The sequence below is a fragment of the Dipodomys spectabilis genome, unplaced genomic scaffold, assembly GCF_019054845.1.
Source record: "Dipodomys spectabilis isolate Male_0828 unplaced genomic scaffold, ASM1905484v1 ptg000321l, whole genome shotgun sequence".
NCBI lineage: Eukaryota > Metazoa > Chordata > Mammalia > Rodentia > Heteromyidae > Dipodomys > Dipodomys spectabilis.
The window spans coordinates 295,543-313,270 of NW_024870998.1; the positions used below are offsets into that span (position 1 = coordinate 295,543).

Below are 17,728 nucleotides of genomic sequence, written 5' to 3' on the forward strand. Positions count from 1 at the left end.
GGGGGCTGTCACTCCGTGGGGGGCTGTCACTCCGTGGGGGGTGTCACTCCGTGTGGGGGACTGCCACTCCGTGGGGGCTGTCACTCCGTGGGGACTGTCACTCCGTGGGGGACTGTCACTCCGTGGGGGCTGTCACTCCGTGTGGGGACTGTCACTCCGTGGGGGCTGTCACTCCGTGGGGGACTTTCACTCCGTGGGGGCTGTCACTCCGTGGGGGCTGTCACTCTGTGTGGGGGCTGTCACTCCGTGGGGGGGCTGTCACTCCGTGGGGGCTGTCACTCCGTGGGGGGCTGTCACTCCGTGGGGGCTGTCACTCCGTGGGGGCGGTCACTCCGTGGGGGCTGTCACTCCGTGGGGGCTGTCACTCCGTGGGGGGGCTGTCACTCCGTGGGGGCTGTCACTCTGTGTGGGGGCTGTCACTCCGTGGGGGGGCTGTCACTCCGTGGGGGACTTTCACTCCGTGGGGGCTGTCACTCCGTGGGGGACTGTCACTCCGTGGGGGACTTTCACTCCGTGGGGGGGCTGTCACTCCGTGGGGGCTGTCACTCTGTGTGGGGGCTGTCACTCCGTGGGGGGGCTGTCACTCCGTGGGGGCTGTCACTCCGTGGGGGGCTGTCACTCCGTGGGGACTGTCACTCCGTGGGGGGGCTGTCACTCCGTGGGGGCTGTCACTCCGTGGGGGGCTGCCACTCCGTGGGGGCTGTCACTCCGTGGGGGGGCTGTCACTCCGTGGGGGCTGTCACTCTGTGTGGGGGCTGTCACTCCGTGGGGGGGCTGTCACTCCGTGGGGGCTGTCACTCCGTGGGGGCTGTCACTCCGTGGGGAGCTGTCACTCCGTGGGGGGCTGCCACTCCGTGGGGGACTGTCACTCTGTGTGGGGGCTGTCACTCCGTGGGGGCTGTCACTCTGTGGGGGGGCTGTTACTCCGTGGGGGACTGTCACTCCGTGGGGGCTGTCACTCCGTGGGGGGCTGTCACTCCGTGGGGGCTGTCACTTCGTGGGGGGCTGTCACTCTGTGGGGGGCTGTCACTTCGTGGGGGCTGTCACGGCGTGGGGCGCTGTCACTTCGTGTGGGGGCTGTCACTCCGTGGGGGGCTGTCACTCCGTGGGGGCTGTCACTACGTGGGGGGGCTGTCACTCCATGGGGGACTGTCACTCCGTGGGTGCTGTCACTCCGTGGGGGCGGTCACTCTGTGGGGGCTGTCACTCGGTGGGGGGCTGTCACTCCGTGGGGGCTGTCACTCCGTGGGGGACTGTCACTCCGTGGGGGCTGTCACTACGTGGGGGGGCTGTCACTCCGTGGGGGGCTGTCACTCCGTGGGGGCTGTCACTACGTGGGGGGGCTGTCACTCCGTGGGGGGCTGTCACTCCGTGGGGGCTGTCACTCCGTGGGGGGCTGTCACTCCATGGGGGCTGTCACTCCGTGGGGGGCTGTCACTCCGTGGGGGGCTGTCACTCTGTAGGGGGGCTGTCACTCCGTGGGGGACTGTCGCGGCGTGGGAGGCTGTCACTCCGTGGGGACTGTCACTCCGTGGGAGACTGTCACTCCGTGGGGGACTGTCACTCTGTGGGGGACTGTCACTCCGTAGGGGGCTGTCACTCCATGTGGGGGCTGTCACTCCGTGGGGGGCTGTCACTCCGTGGGGGCTGTCACTCCGTGGGGGACTGTCACTCCGTGGGGGGCTGTCACGGCATGGGGGACTGTCACTCCGTGGGGGGCTGTCACTCCGTGGGGTCTGTCACTCCGTGGGGGCCGTCACTCCGTGTGGGGGCTGTCACTCCGTGGGGACTGTCACTCCGTGGGGTACTGTCACTCCGTGGGGGACTGTCACTCCGTGGGGGCTGTCACTCCGTGGGGGACTGTCACTCCGTGGGGGACTGTCACTCCGTGGGGGCTGTCACTCCGTGGGGGACTGTCACTCCGTGGGGGACTGTCACTCCGTGGGGGCTGTCACTCCGTGGGGTACTGTCACTCCGTGGGGGACTGTCACTCCGTGGGGGACTGTCACTCCGTGGGGGGCTGTCACTCTGTGGGGGACTGTCACGGCATGGGGGCTGTCCCGGCGTGGGAGACAGTCATGGCGTGGAAGGACTGGCTTCCCCTGCTGCAGGCGCCCTCAGGACACCAGCCTCCACCCTGGAGCAGCCCGGAGGGATTGTTCCCTATATGTTCCTTGCAGAAAGACCCATGGAAAAGGCTTCTGGGCTGGGTGCATTGGTCAGTGGGATGGTAAACAAATGCACCCCAAATTCTCCAAACCCCGTTTCTGTTGAAGTGTTGGATGAACTTACTAGAGAGCAGTGGAGCCGCTGCCTGCACAACCCCCATTTTGGATATCGCAGGTCTGGGTTGGGTGATTGGATCCCCTGGGCTACTTTTCCCCTGGGAAACCTGTGAGGGAGACTGAAGGTGAGGTATACATGCAGCCACCGCAGGTCGCTGAGACCAAGGACCACAGTCCCCAACAAGGAGGCCAGGGGTGGCCAATGGCCTGTGGCACACCAGACTAGACGGAGCAAGTCTCCAATGGGGAGTTAGCAAACCACAGTGCCCAGGCCGCCTCAAGTGGGCAGGGCCACCTGGGTGCAGGCCCAGCAGCCGAGGCACGATGTCTGGGGAAGAGTGGGAAGCAGCTCACAGGGGTGCACCTGCTCACAACAGGACACACTACTAGCCTGAGGGACAGATGGCACCTCTGAGGCTGAGCAGAGCAGGGATGGGGGCAGCCCCCCGGCTCCGCTCCACACCAGCACACCCCAGGAGCCCCCAAAGCACTGAAGCCAGAAAAACACCCACATGTGCCTGAATGGATGGATAGAATGAGGTCTGCCCACACAGCGAGCGAGCACTCAGCCTCAGAAAGAAAGATACACCGTGCATGAACCTGGAGGACGCTGCCCTCCGTTAAATAAGCCAGGCACAAGAGTTACACATGCATGGTTGTACTGGGAGAAAAGTCAGACCGATGCAGGCAGAGTGGACGCCGAGGCCCAGAGTGGAGAGCAAGCACTTTTAACGGGAACACTTTCAGTTTAAGAAGATGAAGATGCTCGGGATGTTGAGAATTCACTTAACACTATCACAGTGTGCCTCCAACAGTTGTTTGTTTTGTTTTTGCTGCTAGCCCGGAAGCTCCTTTTTGCCAGGCATGCTTACACGGGGAGGGGTGGGCCATTCAGAGCAGAAAATCTCAACCTGAGCTGAAAGACACCTTCCAGAAGCCCAGGAGCAATGGCAGGGAAGACAGTGGATTCAAAACTGACTCCACCCCTGAATAAGGAGCAGCCAGTTAGCCCAGAACACCAGACGCCATTTATACAACACAGGCCCACCTCGGGACAGCTCCCTTCTTCCGAGCCCAGCCTCCTCTTTCCCCAGGGTGCAGCAGTCCGAGCTGTTCTGCCTTCCCCTTCTTACCACCAGAAACCTTGTTTCTGCCACTGAAACCCTTAAGGATTCCCTGCAGGCCTGCTCTGTGCTCCTTAGCTGAGTGCCCTCTCTCTCTCTCTCTCTCTCTCTCTCTCTCTCTCTCTCTCCCCCCTCGCTCTCCTCTCTCCATCTGTCTCTGCCTCTGTCTGTCTGTCTCTCTCTCTCTCTCTCTCTCACACACACACACACACAGAGGCTCTCTCCCCTCCCTGCAGCATTCATCCAGCATACTAGGCACCCACCACCAGCCCCCTCAGCCAGCAGAGAGGGCCTGGGCTCCCAGCCACGCTCCACCCACAGTTCTCCCGTGACACTTATCTCCCCATCCTGCCCCCCAGCTGCCAGAGAAGCGGACTATCTCCTGCAGACAGTTCCCAAGCTCAGCTCTATCAGGACAGTGTTTGGCTTCTCCTACTGGAGCTTGCCTGAGACTTGTTATTGAGCAAGTAGATCGTGTCATTCATCAACCAGAACTGACACACTGCCAGGTCGGGCCCTGGGTCCAGAAGCACAGAACAAGCAAAATGGGACACTTGCCCTGAGAACCTACAGAGATGTCGTGGGTTGAATGATGATGGCTCCCAAAAACCAGGGATAAGCCCGCAGCCAACCCTCTGTAACCCGAGAATGCAAACTTCCCTGGAAAAGGGGTCTTTGCAAATGTAATTAAGATCTCAGGATGAAGCCATCCTGGGTTTAGGGTAGGATCTTGTTATGATTTGGTCTTCAATGGCCCCAAAGGTGAATGTGTTGTAGATCCGGTGCTGAGCACGTAGCCGTGTAGACTGTTGGGAAGTGCAGCCTACTGAAAGTTAGGTCAATGAGGCAGGGGGGACGGGAGGGAATGATGCCCTTGGTGGGAGCTGCAGGCCCCTGGCCCCCTCCTTATTCTTCTAGTATACTTCCTGGCTAGGAGTTGTAGCTTTGCTCACATCATGTGTCACCTCTCAAAGGACTCCAAAGCTGTGACAGTCCACTCCTTGGCCTCGGTCCTGGATTGTCAAGGTCCTAGCTCAGCCACCGCTTTTCTGCAACAATCCACAATGGTCCAGGGAGCTTCACTCTTGATTTTCCTGCAGAGTTGTGCGCCCAGGGAGCCCTAGAGTCAAACCCCCCACCAGGGCACTAAAGTGAAGGAAGAGTTCCCCAAAAGACCCAGGAGAAAGGGGGCAAAGAAGACACACAGCATAAAATTCTTCTTAGCCGTGTTACTCAAGGACGCATTGTTTGGGGACTTTGTATTTTAGGAATGCTTGCGTTTGGAAGTTATTTTCTTGCAGGCTGAAGCCAGAGAACAAAAGCCCTCAGGTGAGCTGTCATGGGAGTGGAGATTGCTACCTCTACCCAGGTGTCTCCAGCCCACCCTGGCTGCTACTTCCTGCAGAGGTCACTCTGGGGTCAGAACCACTGGCATGGCCCCCGGCAAGGAATCCGGGGAGGCTATTTCCAAAGCTGTAAAGTAGAATAACGATTAATAAATATCATTGTTGGTCGATGGGAACAACGCCGGCCTTCATTTCTTTATTTGCTGGCCCATTTGGTGAAGCACTTAAGCAGAGCCCAGGCCAACATACACACTTAACGGTTTTAATTACATCCTGCGAATTTATTTTTCCAGAGAGAAATATTTCTGGGGAAATGTCTATAAAAGCAACTTTAGTCGAGTGTGTGTGTGTGTGTGTTTCCTATGGGAAACCTGTTTACTGACTTTACACTGACAGAGGACCCTGCTGACAGCCCTGGCAGGGGCAGTGTGGAGGCTGAGAGGATCGCCCGGCCTGCTCGGCCCGTGTCTTTCTGGGAACTGCCCCACACCGCTCGCTCTGCGTTTCCACCCAGAAATTCTAAATTGCTTTTAGAAGACCAAAGTTGGCTGGGTTTTTTTTTTTCTGCTTTTAAACACTGGGAATTTTCTGTCACCTCTCCTGAGATTCTCTTAGTGCACTGGCAGTTCTTAGCAATGGGAAAGGGACATTTAACCTCATTTTTATAGTTCTAAGGGAAGGCACAACTTCAAACTCTTTTCCAGTGATGGAATTTGGGAAAAAAGTGTCTATGGACCAGAGGCCTTGGCTCTGGTGGAGCAGAAGCCCACCCATCCCGCCTTCTGCCTGGTCCTGTCTGGAGGTCACTTGGCTCTGGGGGTCTCCAGCATGCTGTGGGATAGGTTGGGCTGCAGAAGACGGACTTCAGTCCTCCCTGCCCCCAAAGGCAAGAAAAGCTAAGGGTCCTTTTGCCATTGCAAGGCCCTACCATGCATTTTCCATACCAGAACGGGGTAACCGCTCCCCATGGGAGTGCAGCCCTGCTCAGTGTGTACGTCCTCCTCTTGGTCTCGGGCAGTCCTCCCGTCCCCTGGACTGGGGCTGAGCCTCCCTCCTCCCAGGGCGCAGCCAAGGATGACCTCTTCCCAGACAGCCTGGCAGCTGAGTGGGCTGCTCCTCTACCCAGCAAAGCCCTGGCAATAGCATCACCAGAGCCTCCCTCACACCCCAAGTTCACAGCGGTGAAAACAGCACAAGTGTTGTGCACAGCCCTCGGGCCCTACTGGATCACCAACAGAATTCTGGCAGGTACCTGGGGCGCTACCAGGGAGGACCAGCCCCCGCGGGAAGCCCAGGCCACCTGGGCCCGAGAAGCAGCGGCTAAGACCGGGCCAGCAGGCATTCTGGTCCCTGCCCTGTGGTCTGGGCTCAGGCACAGGGCCTGTGTTTTTGTTCTCGTGGGAATATGTCTGTGGGAAGATGTGGAAGTAGAGAAGCAGCAAAGCTCCGGACCCAATGGCAGTGATGTTCTCTAGGACACCCATTTTGTGTGCAGTCCCTCTTCCGAGCGCCCTGACTGGCCGCGGGTGGGGGCATAAAGTAGGTCCACTGCACTCACAGTGGGGTGGGCAGCCTCTGTTCAGATGCACCAGACTCAAGGCACCCGTGGGTCTTAGCCAGCCCAATGCCACGTCATCATCCTCCCACTGCTCTTCCTGAGTCATGAAGCTCCATCTCATCTTCCACATACTGAGTCATTCTCAGCCTGTTTGTATCTGTCCGTCCACTTAGAATTTGGCACTTGCTGATTCTAGCAAGAAGGTAGAAGGTCCAAGGGGCAGGGCCACCTAAAACTTGGGATCTAGGTGTTTTTGGTGAAGTCCTTCTTCTGACGATGAATGGAAGACTCGACTCCCTGAAGGGACAGGGGAAGCCCTGCAGAATGTCTGAGGCCCAGGCGCCTTCTGCTTATTCCAGAGGTGGACCTGTGACCTCATCAGGCAGAGCCACCATCGTAGTTCTCATGCCCGGGGGAACCCATTGTCCCTTCACAGTGGCCGCTCAACAGGTTCAAATCAGCAGGGGACCACATTAATTACCATTCAAACCCAGAAGCAGGGAGGGATGATTTTGGCCAAGCCAGTAGAAAAGGCACAGATAAATGAGGCAAACCAGAACTGCGACCGCCCACCTGAGGGGTGATGACAGCACCTGTGTAGATCCACAGCCAAGGCTCACACTAGCACCTGGTGAGCAGTAAGCCCCCAAGCAAGTCAAACATAGCACTTACAGAAATACTGCAACTGTTTGATGGTTTGTCATGACTAAGGATATTAAAATATTTGCTGAGACTAGAAGATGAAGGTAAGAGTGCAATGAGAAACAAGTTGGGCACTCTAAGTCCAATTAGGATCTTACTGATGGGCTATGGGCAGACACCTTCCCGCTGCCCTGAGGGAGGTGGGCTCTGAAGCCCCTCCTGTTTCTATCACTTCTTCACAAAGCTGTGATTCTTCCCTGGCCACCAGTGAGTAGCTGGACTAGCTTCTGAATTCCTTTTCCTTTTGGGAAAGAGCAATTTGCTTGGTCTAAGAATCCTATCATTGGGGCTGGAGATTTAGTTTAGTGACAGCCCCAATGTTTACAAAATCATCTTCTGGTCCAGGAAGGGATGTATAGTTCATGTGGTAGCAAATGCTAGGCTCTGAATTCAAAATTTTGGCAGAGAACTTTCTTTTAAAGCCCTTTAATTAATCTGTGTCTAGTGACTCAGAGCCAGAAGCAGCAGATGCTAATAGTGACCACCCTCCCCCTCCTTCCCTCCCCTGACACACTTGAGCTGGTTGAGCTAGTATTCCTTGGATACTGGCATACTCCAGCTTTGTTATGTCAGATTTGTGGGGACCATGAACAAGATGATGGCTCTGCCCCTTTGGGTGCAGACAGACGTTCCAGAGTAAGACATACGCACAGTATGTGATTTAATCTCTGTTGATATGAGGCCCTGAACACATGACCTCATTTGTCTGAGGTCTCACTTCGAAGGTTTTCTTGGAGCCTCAGGAAGCTAGTGATATGAGCTGCTGCTGTTAGACATTAACAGCCAGTGAAAGAAAGGTCAGCACACAGAAGACAAATGTGGGCAGGGCAGGGCAGGACAGGACCGCAAACAAGCGGTCAGACTGCTGTGCAGTACTTGTCCACACACCTAAGCTAGGCTCCACCACACTCCAACCCCAAACTGCACTCCTGTCAGGAAAGGCTGTCCCCCAGAGTTCAGTCACTATTCTTTCACAAAGCATGAATATCAAAGCAGAAAGCCTGCATTTCAGTCTTGAACTGGTTTTTTTTCCAAAGGCTTACATATTTCCTTTGATCATAAATTAGTGCCAGCTGAATTTATAAATCAAATTCTTCAAGTATGACTCCAGCATTCCTTCAAAACTTACAAACCACAGCAGAGGAAAATATTTTAAAATATCATATGTATATTTCCCTCAAAGGTATTAAATAAGATTAGGATTTGTCTATTACAAGTGCAGTAATAATCACATGTGGAGGCCTTCAAAATGATCTTAAAATTTCAAAATGTTTTCAAAATTTTAAGAAATGGTCATCTGTCTTACAAACCTTCAGTCAGTATCAGAAAAGGATGTGTGTGGGGGGAGGGGGAGGGCAGAATTGCAAATCATAATACAAATGAAAAGATGTCTCTCTGCACACATTTGAAAATTAAAAATTCAAAAGCTTATGGTCTGTTCCATGCATAAACTAAATTGCACAAGCCAAACACTTTTAGAAAAAATAGCTGATTATTTTAATGACATATATAAAAGAAAAATAAACTTTATCATACAATTTAGTAGACTATTCATACAAAATTTTACTCTCATACAATGTATATAATTTTTTGCAACACAAAAATTCTATTTATAAATTCCAATTCATAAAGGACATTTATCAGAAGAGTCTACACAGGGTTGTGGTAAAGTCATCCACAGAGTAGAGAAGAGATTTCCAATATAACTAAGGGCTGGTTAATAACAGCCGTTCTCCCCCAAACAGACCCCACAGAACTTCACATGCTCTTGCGGAGGGAGAAGCCTGCACATTTAGGAATGGCACATCCAAACTGCCCAGCTTTGGAAGCCCCGTCACCACCTTACTAAGGATTCATTCTGCAAATGCACTAACAAAACGCAACCAAGCCATCTGTGCTGATCTGCAAAGAAACAAAACCTTCTCAGGCAATTAGCTTAACATGGCCCCAGGCCACAGAATAAAGATGAAATTCAGAAACACAAGGATTAGAACCTAGATCCACATGTCTCTCAACAATGACACCCTTCATACAATAATGTAAAACCTGACAAGTATTTACAACAGTATTATATGTAAGTGAAAATTAGATGTTTCACTAAAAAATACCATTTAATAAAAAGTAAGTTACATAAAAAAATGAATCAGATCATCCTCTTAGCTCCTCCTTATGTGGTTTCTACTAAGTTCTGGGTCTCAGGTACACACATCTGTGCAAAAGGAAGAGGACCAAAGCCACTGTCTTCTACAGAACCCCTCCAGGGGCTCTGTCAGGAGCTGTCTGCAGACAGCACAGGCAGCTGCTGAAGAAAGCGAGGATGTGCTTACATGTCAGATGCTGCCCATCGTCAGTTTGTCAATCAGTTTGCCAATGACAAGTGCTAGAAAGGCAAGCGTATGGTAACAGGGGCCAATGAGGTAACTACATATACAAGTAGATTCAATTATAAAGGAAGGAGGGGAGAAGAACCCTTAACAGTTCTTATGTTCCTCATGAGGATACAGGCTGAAATTAACCCTTTTCAAATGGAAAATCAAAGTAAAATGTAATAATTCTTAGGTCATATTGTATTTATAAAGTACCTATCAGAAAGCACACAGCCATTCTTCGTTCTGTGCTGAGGTACGAAGTCCTTTCAGCAGACTGGAAACAAAGGGCTGCTGTTTCCTTGCTGGGTGTACATCACTTACCTGCTGGCAAAGTCTGGCACAGAGCTAAACAGGCTGCAGCAGAAACACAGACAAGAGGTTGCAAAAACCAGACTCACAAAGGCATTTTGAAGAGCTATTTATAACTAGCAAGTATTCCAGCTGGAAAGAGGTAAGAAAACAGTTTTAATTCACTTAATTTGCCTTCGTTTTGAAGCTCTGGAACTTAGCTGGATGAGGAGTGGCACTGAGAACAGTCTGTTTTCTTAGCACACTGGGAGCTAGAGGTCTAACTTCCTATCCTCCTCTGTACTCCTACACAGGGATGACTTCTCCTTCACAAGCAAGTGTTCACCTTCGAGAGGTCAAATTGATGCTATAGACCATCTTCTGGATTTTCTCCTCATTCCTCAGGATGTTGGCCTTTACTGCACAGATCTTGTCCTGCTGGTCTTTAATCTGTTGCTCAAGCTCGGCCAGCTCGACCTTCAGGGGCTCCACGGCACAGTCTGTGATCCTGACAGGGAACAAAGGTAGCTCTCAGCAGTGTCCTGACAGCTCTACTCTTGTGTCTCACAAAATAAAATACCCAAAGATGAGAAAAGTACGGGACTGATTGCATCCCAAGAAAAACTATAAAATACGCATTTCCGCCATGCTGATGTAAAGGCCAAAGCACTCACACCTGACCACAGCTATTTTGTGCTCCTATTGTCCCTGCCACATCCCCGTGCAAATGCCAATCCTAATGCCAACATGAGGCCCATGCTTTCCAGGATGGGTTTCAAGTCCCGAAATTATGTGAGAAACAGAGTTCCTAAAATGCAGTCACAGGGTCCCCATGATACCAAGGACCTAGCCTGGACTGGGCCAGGGCTCCTGACCACCACCACAGGCTCAATGTGCAGTTGCTGAGCAACTCCTGGCTGCAAAGCTGTGACAGGTGACCTGTGGGCAAAGTGCTGGGCTAGATACTTAGGACCACCATGGAATACACTTGGGAAAGCTAAAGTCAAGATGAACTGTTTCCTCAAGCCTCTGGAAGCCAGAACACAGAACACAGAAGAGTGGCAGGTCTAACTTTCAAAGCCATGAAGCAAAATCAGGATTTGTAAGGCCGAAATGACTGCAACAACACGTTCAATGTAGTAAAAGCTAACCAGTTACCACAAGAGAACAAACCCCAAAGAATTCCGAGTGGTTTTCTTACTTACTTCATGTTGAATATTTTAAATTATACACTAAATTTTTTTTTTTTAATCTGGACCCAGCTAAAATTTTATTTTACAGGCTGAAATTTGTGGGTAAAAATGTACTACAGTAATTAATGAAGCCGTTCTAATTTTGCTTGAAGGGATTTAAAATTCCCAGTAATAGCTTGTACTGTTGCTGAAGAACTCATTGATTGAAGTTCAACCAGATACCCACAAACAGCATCCAGGCATAGATGTGTAAATCTTCTTCTTTCACAATTTACAACGTGGCTAGGATACACTAAAATTTTTAAGAGACATTTTGAGAATAAACTGGCTAATAAAAGAATCTCTATATAATGTAGCTTTTTATTATATAGACTTATAGATGGATGCACTGAGTTAAATCATTTTCTTGGAAAAAAAAAAACCTTAATAGTTGATACAGTTACATGCTTCCTGGTTTACTAATTTTTAAACATAGGACAGCAAACCCTTCCCTAAAATAAACCTCACTTTTTAGTAGTTATTATAGTTTTCTTAAAATTGCATTTTTTAATGGGTTAACCAATTGTAATCAATCCTGGAGAATTATGATTTATAAAAAAAAAAAAGAAAGCTGTGTACCAGAGGCTCATGTATGTAATACTAGCTATTCAGGATGCTGAGATCTGAGGATCAAGGTTCAAAGGCAGCCTAGGCAGGAAAATCCATGAGACTTTTATCTCCAATTAACCAACAACAACAAAAATATGGAAGTGGAGCTGTGGCTCAAGTGGTAGAGCGTTAGTCTTGAGCACAAAAGCTCAGGGACAGCACCCAGGCCCTGAGAACAAGCCCCAGGACCAATACACACACACACACACACACACACACACACACACACACACACACACACGTATGCACTACCTGGAAAACAAGCCCCAGGACCAATACATACATACACACACACACACACGCATGCATGCATGCACTACCTGGAAAACAAGGACCAACACACACACATACACACACATGTATGTACTACCTGGAAAACAAGCCCCAGGACCAACACACACACACACACACACACACACACATGTATGCACTACCTGGAAAACAAGCCCCAGGACCAATACACACACACATACACACACACACACACACACACACACACACACACGCACGCACGCACGCACGCACGCACGTACTACCTGGAAAACAACAATATCCAAACTGTAAGGTTCTTGGTTTTGTTTTGTTTTTTTGTCAGTCATGGGGCTTAAACTCTGGGCCTGGGAGCTATCCTCAGCTCTTCAGTTCAGGCTAGAGCTCTACCACTTGAACCACAGCACCACTTCCAGTTTTCTGAGTAGTTTATTGAAGATAAGAGTTTCTCATGGGCTGGGAAGGTGGCTCAGTGGTAGAGTGCATGTCTTGCATGCCAGAGGCCCTGGGTTCGATTCCTCAGCACCACATGAAAAAAAGCCGGAAGTGATGTTGTGGCTCAAGTGGTAGAGCGCTAGCCTTGAGCTGAAGAGCTGAGGGACAGCGCCCAGGTCCAGAGTTCAGGCCCCACGACTAGACCCCCCCCCCCAAAAAAAAAAAAAAGTTTCTCAGTATTCCTGCCCCAGCTGGCTTTGAACAGTGATCCTCAGATCTCAGCCTCCTGAGTAGCTAAGATTACAGACATGAGTCACCAGCGCATAGTGGTTTTTTGTATCTTTTAATGTTTAAGTCGAGTTTGTCTATGAGCAGAAACTCCCTTGTCTTTTCTGATTGCTATAAAGAAATCTTTGCTGTATTAAATAAAGAAATACCAATTCTCCTTGAGGGAGGAGGTGAAGCTTGAGAGGCAGTGATTTGGAGGGAGATTTCTCTGGACAGATTACAGCCCCGAATGTCCTCTAATCTGCCCACACACACCTCTGCTCCTTCTGCAATGTCCCCTTCTTCCACCTCGGCTCCATCTGCAGTGTCCCCATTCCCCACCCCTGCTCCTTCTGAAGCCCCACCCCTGCCCCAGCGGCTGCTCCTTCTCCAGGCCGCCCCCACCTCTGCTCCTTCTGTAGGGCCTCGGCATGCTGCTTGTTCTCGCTGCGCCACAGCTGCAGCTCATTCTGCATGGCATCCACGTCCTCCTGGATGTAGTCCATGATCTTGCCCAGGGGAAGGGCACTTTTGCATAGGGTCTGGATAGACATGCGCAGCTTCTCTATCTCCTTAGAAACAATGTCTTTCTCCTTCTTCCACGCAGATTCAAAGACAAGCGATTTCTCCTGCAGTTGGGAAAACCAGAAAGAGCGAGAAGCATCCTCAACTCTAAGGCAGGGCAGGCTTGCTAGGCACCCGGCTGCAGGGCCGGTCAGAAGGCATGGGATGGAACCCAGCTGGCTAGTAACACAGAGAGAGCAACACCACCTGGCAGGGGAGGTGTGAGGTGCTCCGTGCCAGGGGAGCACACAAGTGTGAGGGGCCAGTCCTGCATCTCTCTGTCCCAAATGACTCCTCCTCACTAAGGAAGGAAGAAAGTAATTGTCACAACTGACTTGGCCTGAAGACTTGTGTGCGTGTGACTTGGCACACACACGCACGCACACGCACACGCGCACACACACACACACACAGAGGCAGAGTAAGGTCTCTTCAAACTCTTTTTGCAGACATCTCTGAATTTCAAGCTTTGATGTGGATTGGTAAGCATCAATAAGCAAGTCAGCTTAGGAGACCTTTCCTGGAAAACAGATGCTCTTCAGAAACCCCTGGACCTCCCTGACCCAGAGTTTAGACTGGTTCTGGGGGCCTTGCTGCTCCACTCACAGGAAAAGCTGCCATGAATCAACTCGATATAATTGCCTGTATTGCTTCTAAAACTTGCTTCACAATGTAGACTCGTGGAGGACTAGGTCTAGATCTGTTGTGGACCTTACAAGCTTTCCTAAGTATATGTTGCTGAAAATGAAATGAACTAATAACTTACCTATTAGGATCCTAGTTCCACCAATTACCAACTTGGGCAAGTATAAGGAAAGCCATAGCATAATGGTGGCATACAGAAAATATTTAAGTAAATAGTAAATGAGACTAGAAATAAAAGGTAAAATGAATTCACTCACGCCCTAATGAATGAGTTCAGTAAGACAACAGGATGGAAGACAAACATGAACATCAACTGTGTTTCAATGTAAGAGAAATAATCAAGTATAAAACAGAACACAGCCAGAAGTTGTATATGAAAGACTTCACTTGAAAGAAGACTTCAGATGAAAGAAATTCAATGAGATGACCTACATAAATGGAAAGATGGCCTAAATAATTGGAAAGATATATCATCTTCATGGACAGGAAATTCAATATAGTAAAGATGTCAATTCTTCTCAAACGAATATGCAAGTTAAGTTTAAGCAATTCCTACAATTCCAGCCAAATTTTCTGAATAGCTAAGATTATTCTAAGATTTATACAAAAGGCAAAAGAACCAAACTAGGCTTAATAAAGATAAGAGTGAGATCAGCCTACTCAGTTTCATGCCTTTTTATATAGCTACCACAGAGACTAACAGAGACTAAGGAATATTTATAGATTGGTACAGAAGATAAGACCAGGAAATCCAAAAACAGACACCCATATAAATACTCCAAATAGTTCTTTGAAAGAAAGCATAGAAAGAAATTAAATAGCAGTGGAACTACTAGATATCCATAAGGGAAAAAAAGAATCTTGGACTAATATTACACTTTAACCCAAAATGGATTATGGATGTAAATAAAAAGATTTAAAACTATAAAACTTTTGAGAAAAAAACATAAGGATAAAGGGAGCTAGAACTGGGAAAAGAGTTCTTAGACCACCAATAGCATACCTCATAAAAGGAAATAGCAATAAACTATTTTTACCAACATCCAATATTTATGTATGGATATCTATATATCTAAATCTCCATATATCTACAACATATAAACTTTCAAAGTACCACAGCAAGTAAACAAACTAATCAGAAAACAGGCAGTAAACAGACATTTCTGTTAGGAGAACTTGCAGATGGTCACCAAACACATCAAATATGATCCAAAGCATTAGCTACTAGGGAAATGCAAATCCAAGCCACCATGTGACCTTACTACATAGCTACCATTATGCTTCAAATAAAAATCGGGGACATCAACTTCTAGTGGAAAAACTGGTTCTGGTTCAGTTATAATTGCTACTGGCGGGGGGGAGGGGGAAGGCAGTTTCTTTAAACAACAACAACAACAACTAAATGTGCACCTAGCAGTGTTGTGATGCTCATGTGTCCGATGCCTGATCAATGTTTGAGTGGTGGCTGCATTGTGAAGGCTCTGACTTATCAATGGGTTAAACCACTGATACATTGACAGCGGAATGGACTGTTAGGTATTGGGGGCTGCTTGGAAGAAGTAGGTCCCCCTGGGAGATGCCTTATAAGGGTACATCTTGTCTTTGGGCCTTCTTCTCTGTCTCTCTGCTTCCCAGCCACCACGAGGTGAGAGCTCTGCACCACCCACCATCTCCACTGATGCTCTGCCTTACCACAGACTTTGCTCATAGCACTGGAGCCAGCTAACAATGGACTAAAGCCTCTGAGACCATGATCCCAAGACAAACTCCTCTCTAAGTAATTTTCCTCAGGCACTTTATTACAGTGAGGGAGAATGGGCAAATATACATACAGGCCATCAGTTATACTCTAGACATTGGCTCAAAGACATGCAAAGTTATATTCACACAAAAATCCTATACAAAAATGTATACAGATAGTATTTTCAGTAGTCAAAGGCTAGAAACCACTCAGATGTCTTAACTGGATTAAATAAACTGTGTGCATCTACCCCATGAAAAAGTAACCAGCAATGACTGAACTGTTGGGACCCACGACAACCTGGACAAATCTCAGCGAATTTTGCTAAGTAAAAATGTGAGACCTGAAAGTCACAGCTATAGGCTCCCTTTCCTTAAACATGTTTGAAAATACTAGAGAACAGATGGGTGGTGGCCAGGGCTTAGAGGAGGAGGAAAAGGATGATGAGGTTCCAAAGTGCATTAGACAGATCTCTCTCTCTCTCAGATCTCTCCCCTCTTTCCTCTGTCCTCTCCTTTCCTCTCCTCTCCTCTCTCCTCTAACCGCCCCCTCCCTCTCATCATGGGGCTTGAACTAGGGCCTGGGCATTTTTGTGCTCAAGGCTAGTGCTCTACCACTTTGAATCACAGGTCCACTTCCAGTTTTTAGGTGGTTAATTGGAGATAAGAGTTTCATGGCCTTTCCTGCCCAGACTGGCTCCAAATCATGATCCTCAGATCTCAGCCTCCTGAGCAGCTAGGATTACAGGCGTGACCCACCAGCACTTGGCACAAGACAGATCTTAACTGTACCAGGTCAACACAGTTGTTCTGATGGCAAACCACACTCTTACACAATGAGACCCGAGGGGAGGTGGGGACAGACCACACAGTGTATCTCTGGTGCTTCTTCCAAATGCAGAAGAATCTACAGTTGCCTCAAAATAAAACGACTGCTGCAACTAGGGGACAAGAGCCACACAAATGCCTCTGAAGTAAAATGTCAGACAACTAGAAGGAATTCGATGCAGCAACAAACCACTTTCCAAGGAGGAAGACACACTGTCTTCATCATACACCAATTGCTACATCTCTCAATAATTTCTAGGAAAAGTGTAAAGTCCTACTGCAGCCATCCACAGTGACTATCAAGCAGCTCTGTGCACTGGCCTCATGCTCACTCAACGTAAGACTGTGTGGCTATAACTGAGGGTGGGAAAATAAGATGCACAGATGCCAAATGAAGTCTGGAGTTACAATGTGGACACCGATGTGAACGTAACCTGGCCGCACTCCTTCCTATTTCTGATGGCTAGTCAAACTCCTCCTCACTTCTGTGTCACATATCAGCAGAATTTGGAATGCTAGGCTGAAAGGTTTTAGCGTTAGTGTATTAAAATTGAAAATAGGACACACTTGGGCAGGATTATGATATCAGGGAGACTTATTATTCTAAAAGACACTGGGACACACTGCTGGAAAACATTACAAGTCTGGCAAGTGTCAAGCTCTGACTTAAATCAACAATCAGGTGGAGGTGGCTAACTCCACCAGGGACGATGCTGTAGAAAGCCCACCTTGATGACAGGCTGATTCATACACAGCTCGTGCAGAAACAGCAGCTACTCCCCAGATAAACACAACCTTGTTTTAAAGACTTAATACATCTAGTAAAATGTGAGAATCCACACCACACTTGCCACACAGGAATTCATTATATGAAATATTATGTTTTAGAAGCAGAGTGTAAAACTGCTGAAAGTCTCCCATTATACAAAATACCACCTAAATAAGTCTGGCAGGCGGTGGCAAGCACAGAACAAGCAGTGAGGGTCTTGCAACTTAGGAACCTGGCGCCAGCCCCGCCCTTTTATAACACCCCCTCCTTGGAAGCTTGAGACTTGGCTGCTGCACCTCAGTTCCTCACAATAAAGTGGAAATAATAACATTTATCCTGCAGGTAAGACTCAGTGGGCTGACAATCAGATGAGTGCCTCACACACTTCAACAGATGTCACCTACTATGGTAAATGGATTTCCAAAAGCAAAGAAGGCCCAGCCCACGCACAGCAAACATGGCACTGAGCTGAACACTACAAAGAGCCTGGAGTACTTTGGTGCCTACTAAAAATCAGTTCATAGATATGGTCAACCCAACCTAGCAAGCTATTCTGCCCAGCTTTAACTGGATCAGTTATTTTATTAAAAGTAATTTACCAGCCAAATTCTAATGGCTCACACCAGTAATCCTAACTACTCACGAGGCTGAGATCTGAGGATCACAGTTCAAAGCCTGGGCAGGGAAGTCCCTGAGA

The 17,728-nt window shown here is 49.0% G+C and overlaps 1 protein-coding gene across 8 annotated transcripts in view; it reads right to left on the bottom strand.

Moving 5' to 3' along the window:
• Positions 1-8,488: 8,488 nt before the first annotated feature.
• Traf3ip1 (TRAF3 interacting protein 1) overlaps positions 8,489-17,728 on the bottom strand; it is a 68,632-nt gene continuing 59,392 nt past the window's right edge. For all 8 annotated transcript variants that reach the window (XM_042702346.1, XM_042702345.1, XM_042702344.1 and 5 more), the window contains 2 exons: positions 12,891-13,114; positions 8,489-10,180 (listed from right to left, as the gene is read on the bottom strand). In XM_042702346.1, coding sequence (XP_042558280.1) covers positions 10,015-10,180; positions 12,891-13,114 — 390 coding nt within the window. In that variant the 3' untranslated portion in view covers positions 8,489-10,014. The remainder of the gene's footprint in view (positions 10,181-12,890; positions 13,115-17,728) is intronic.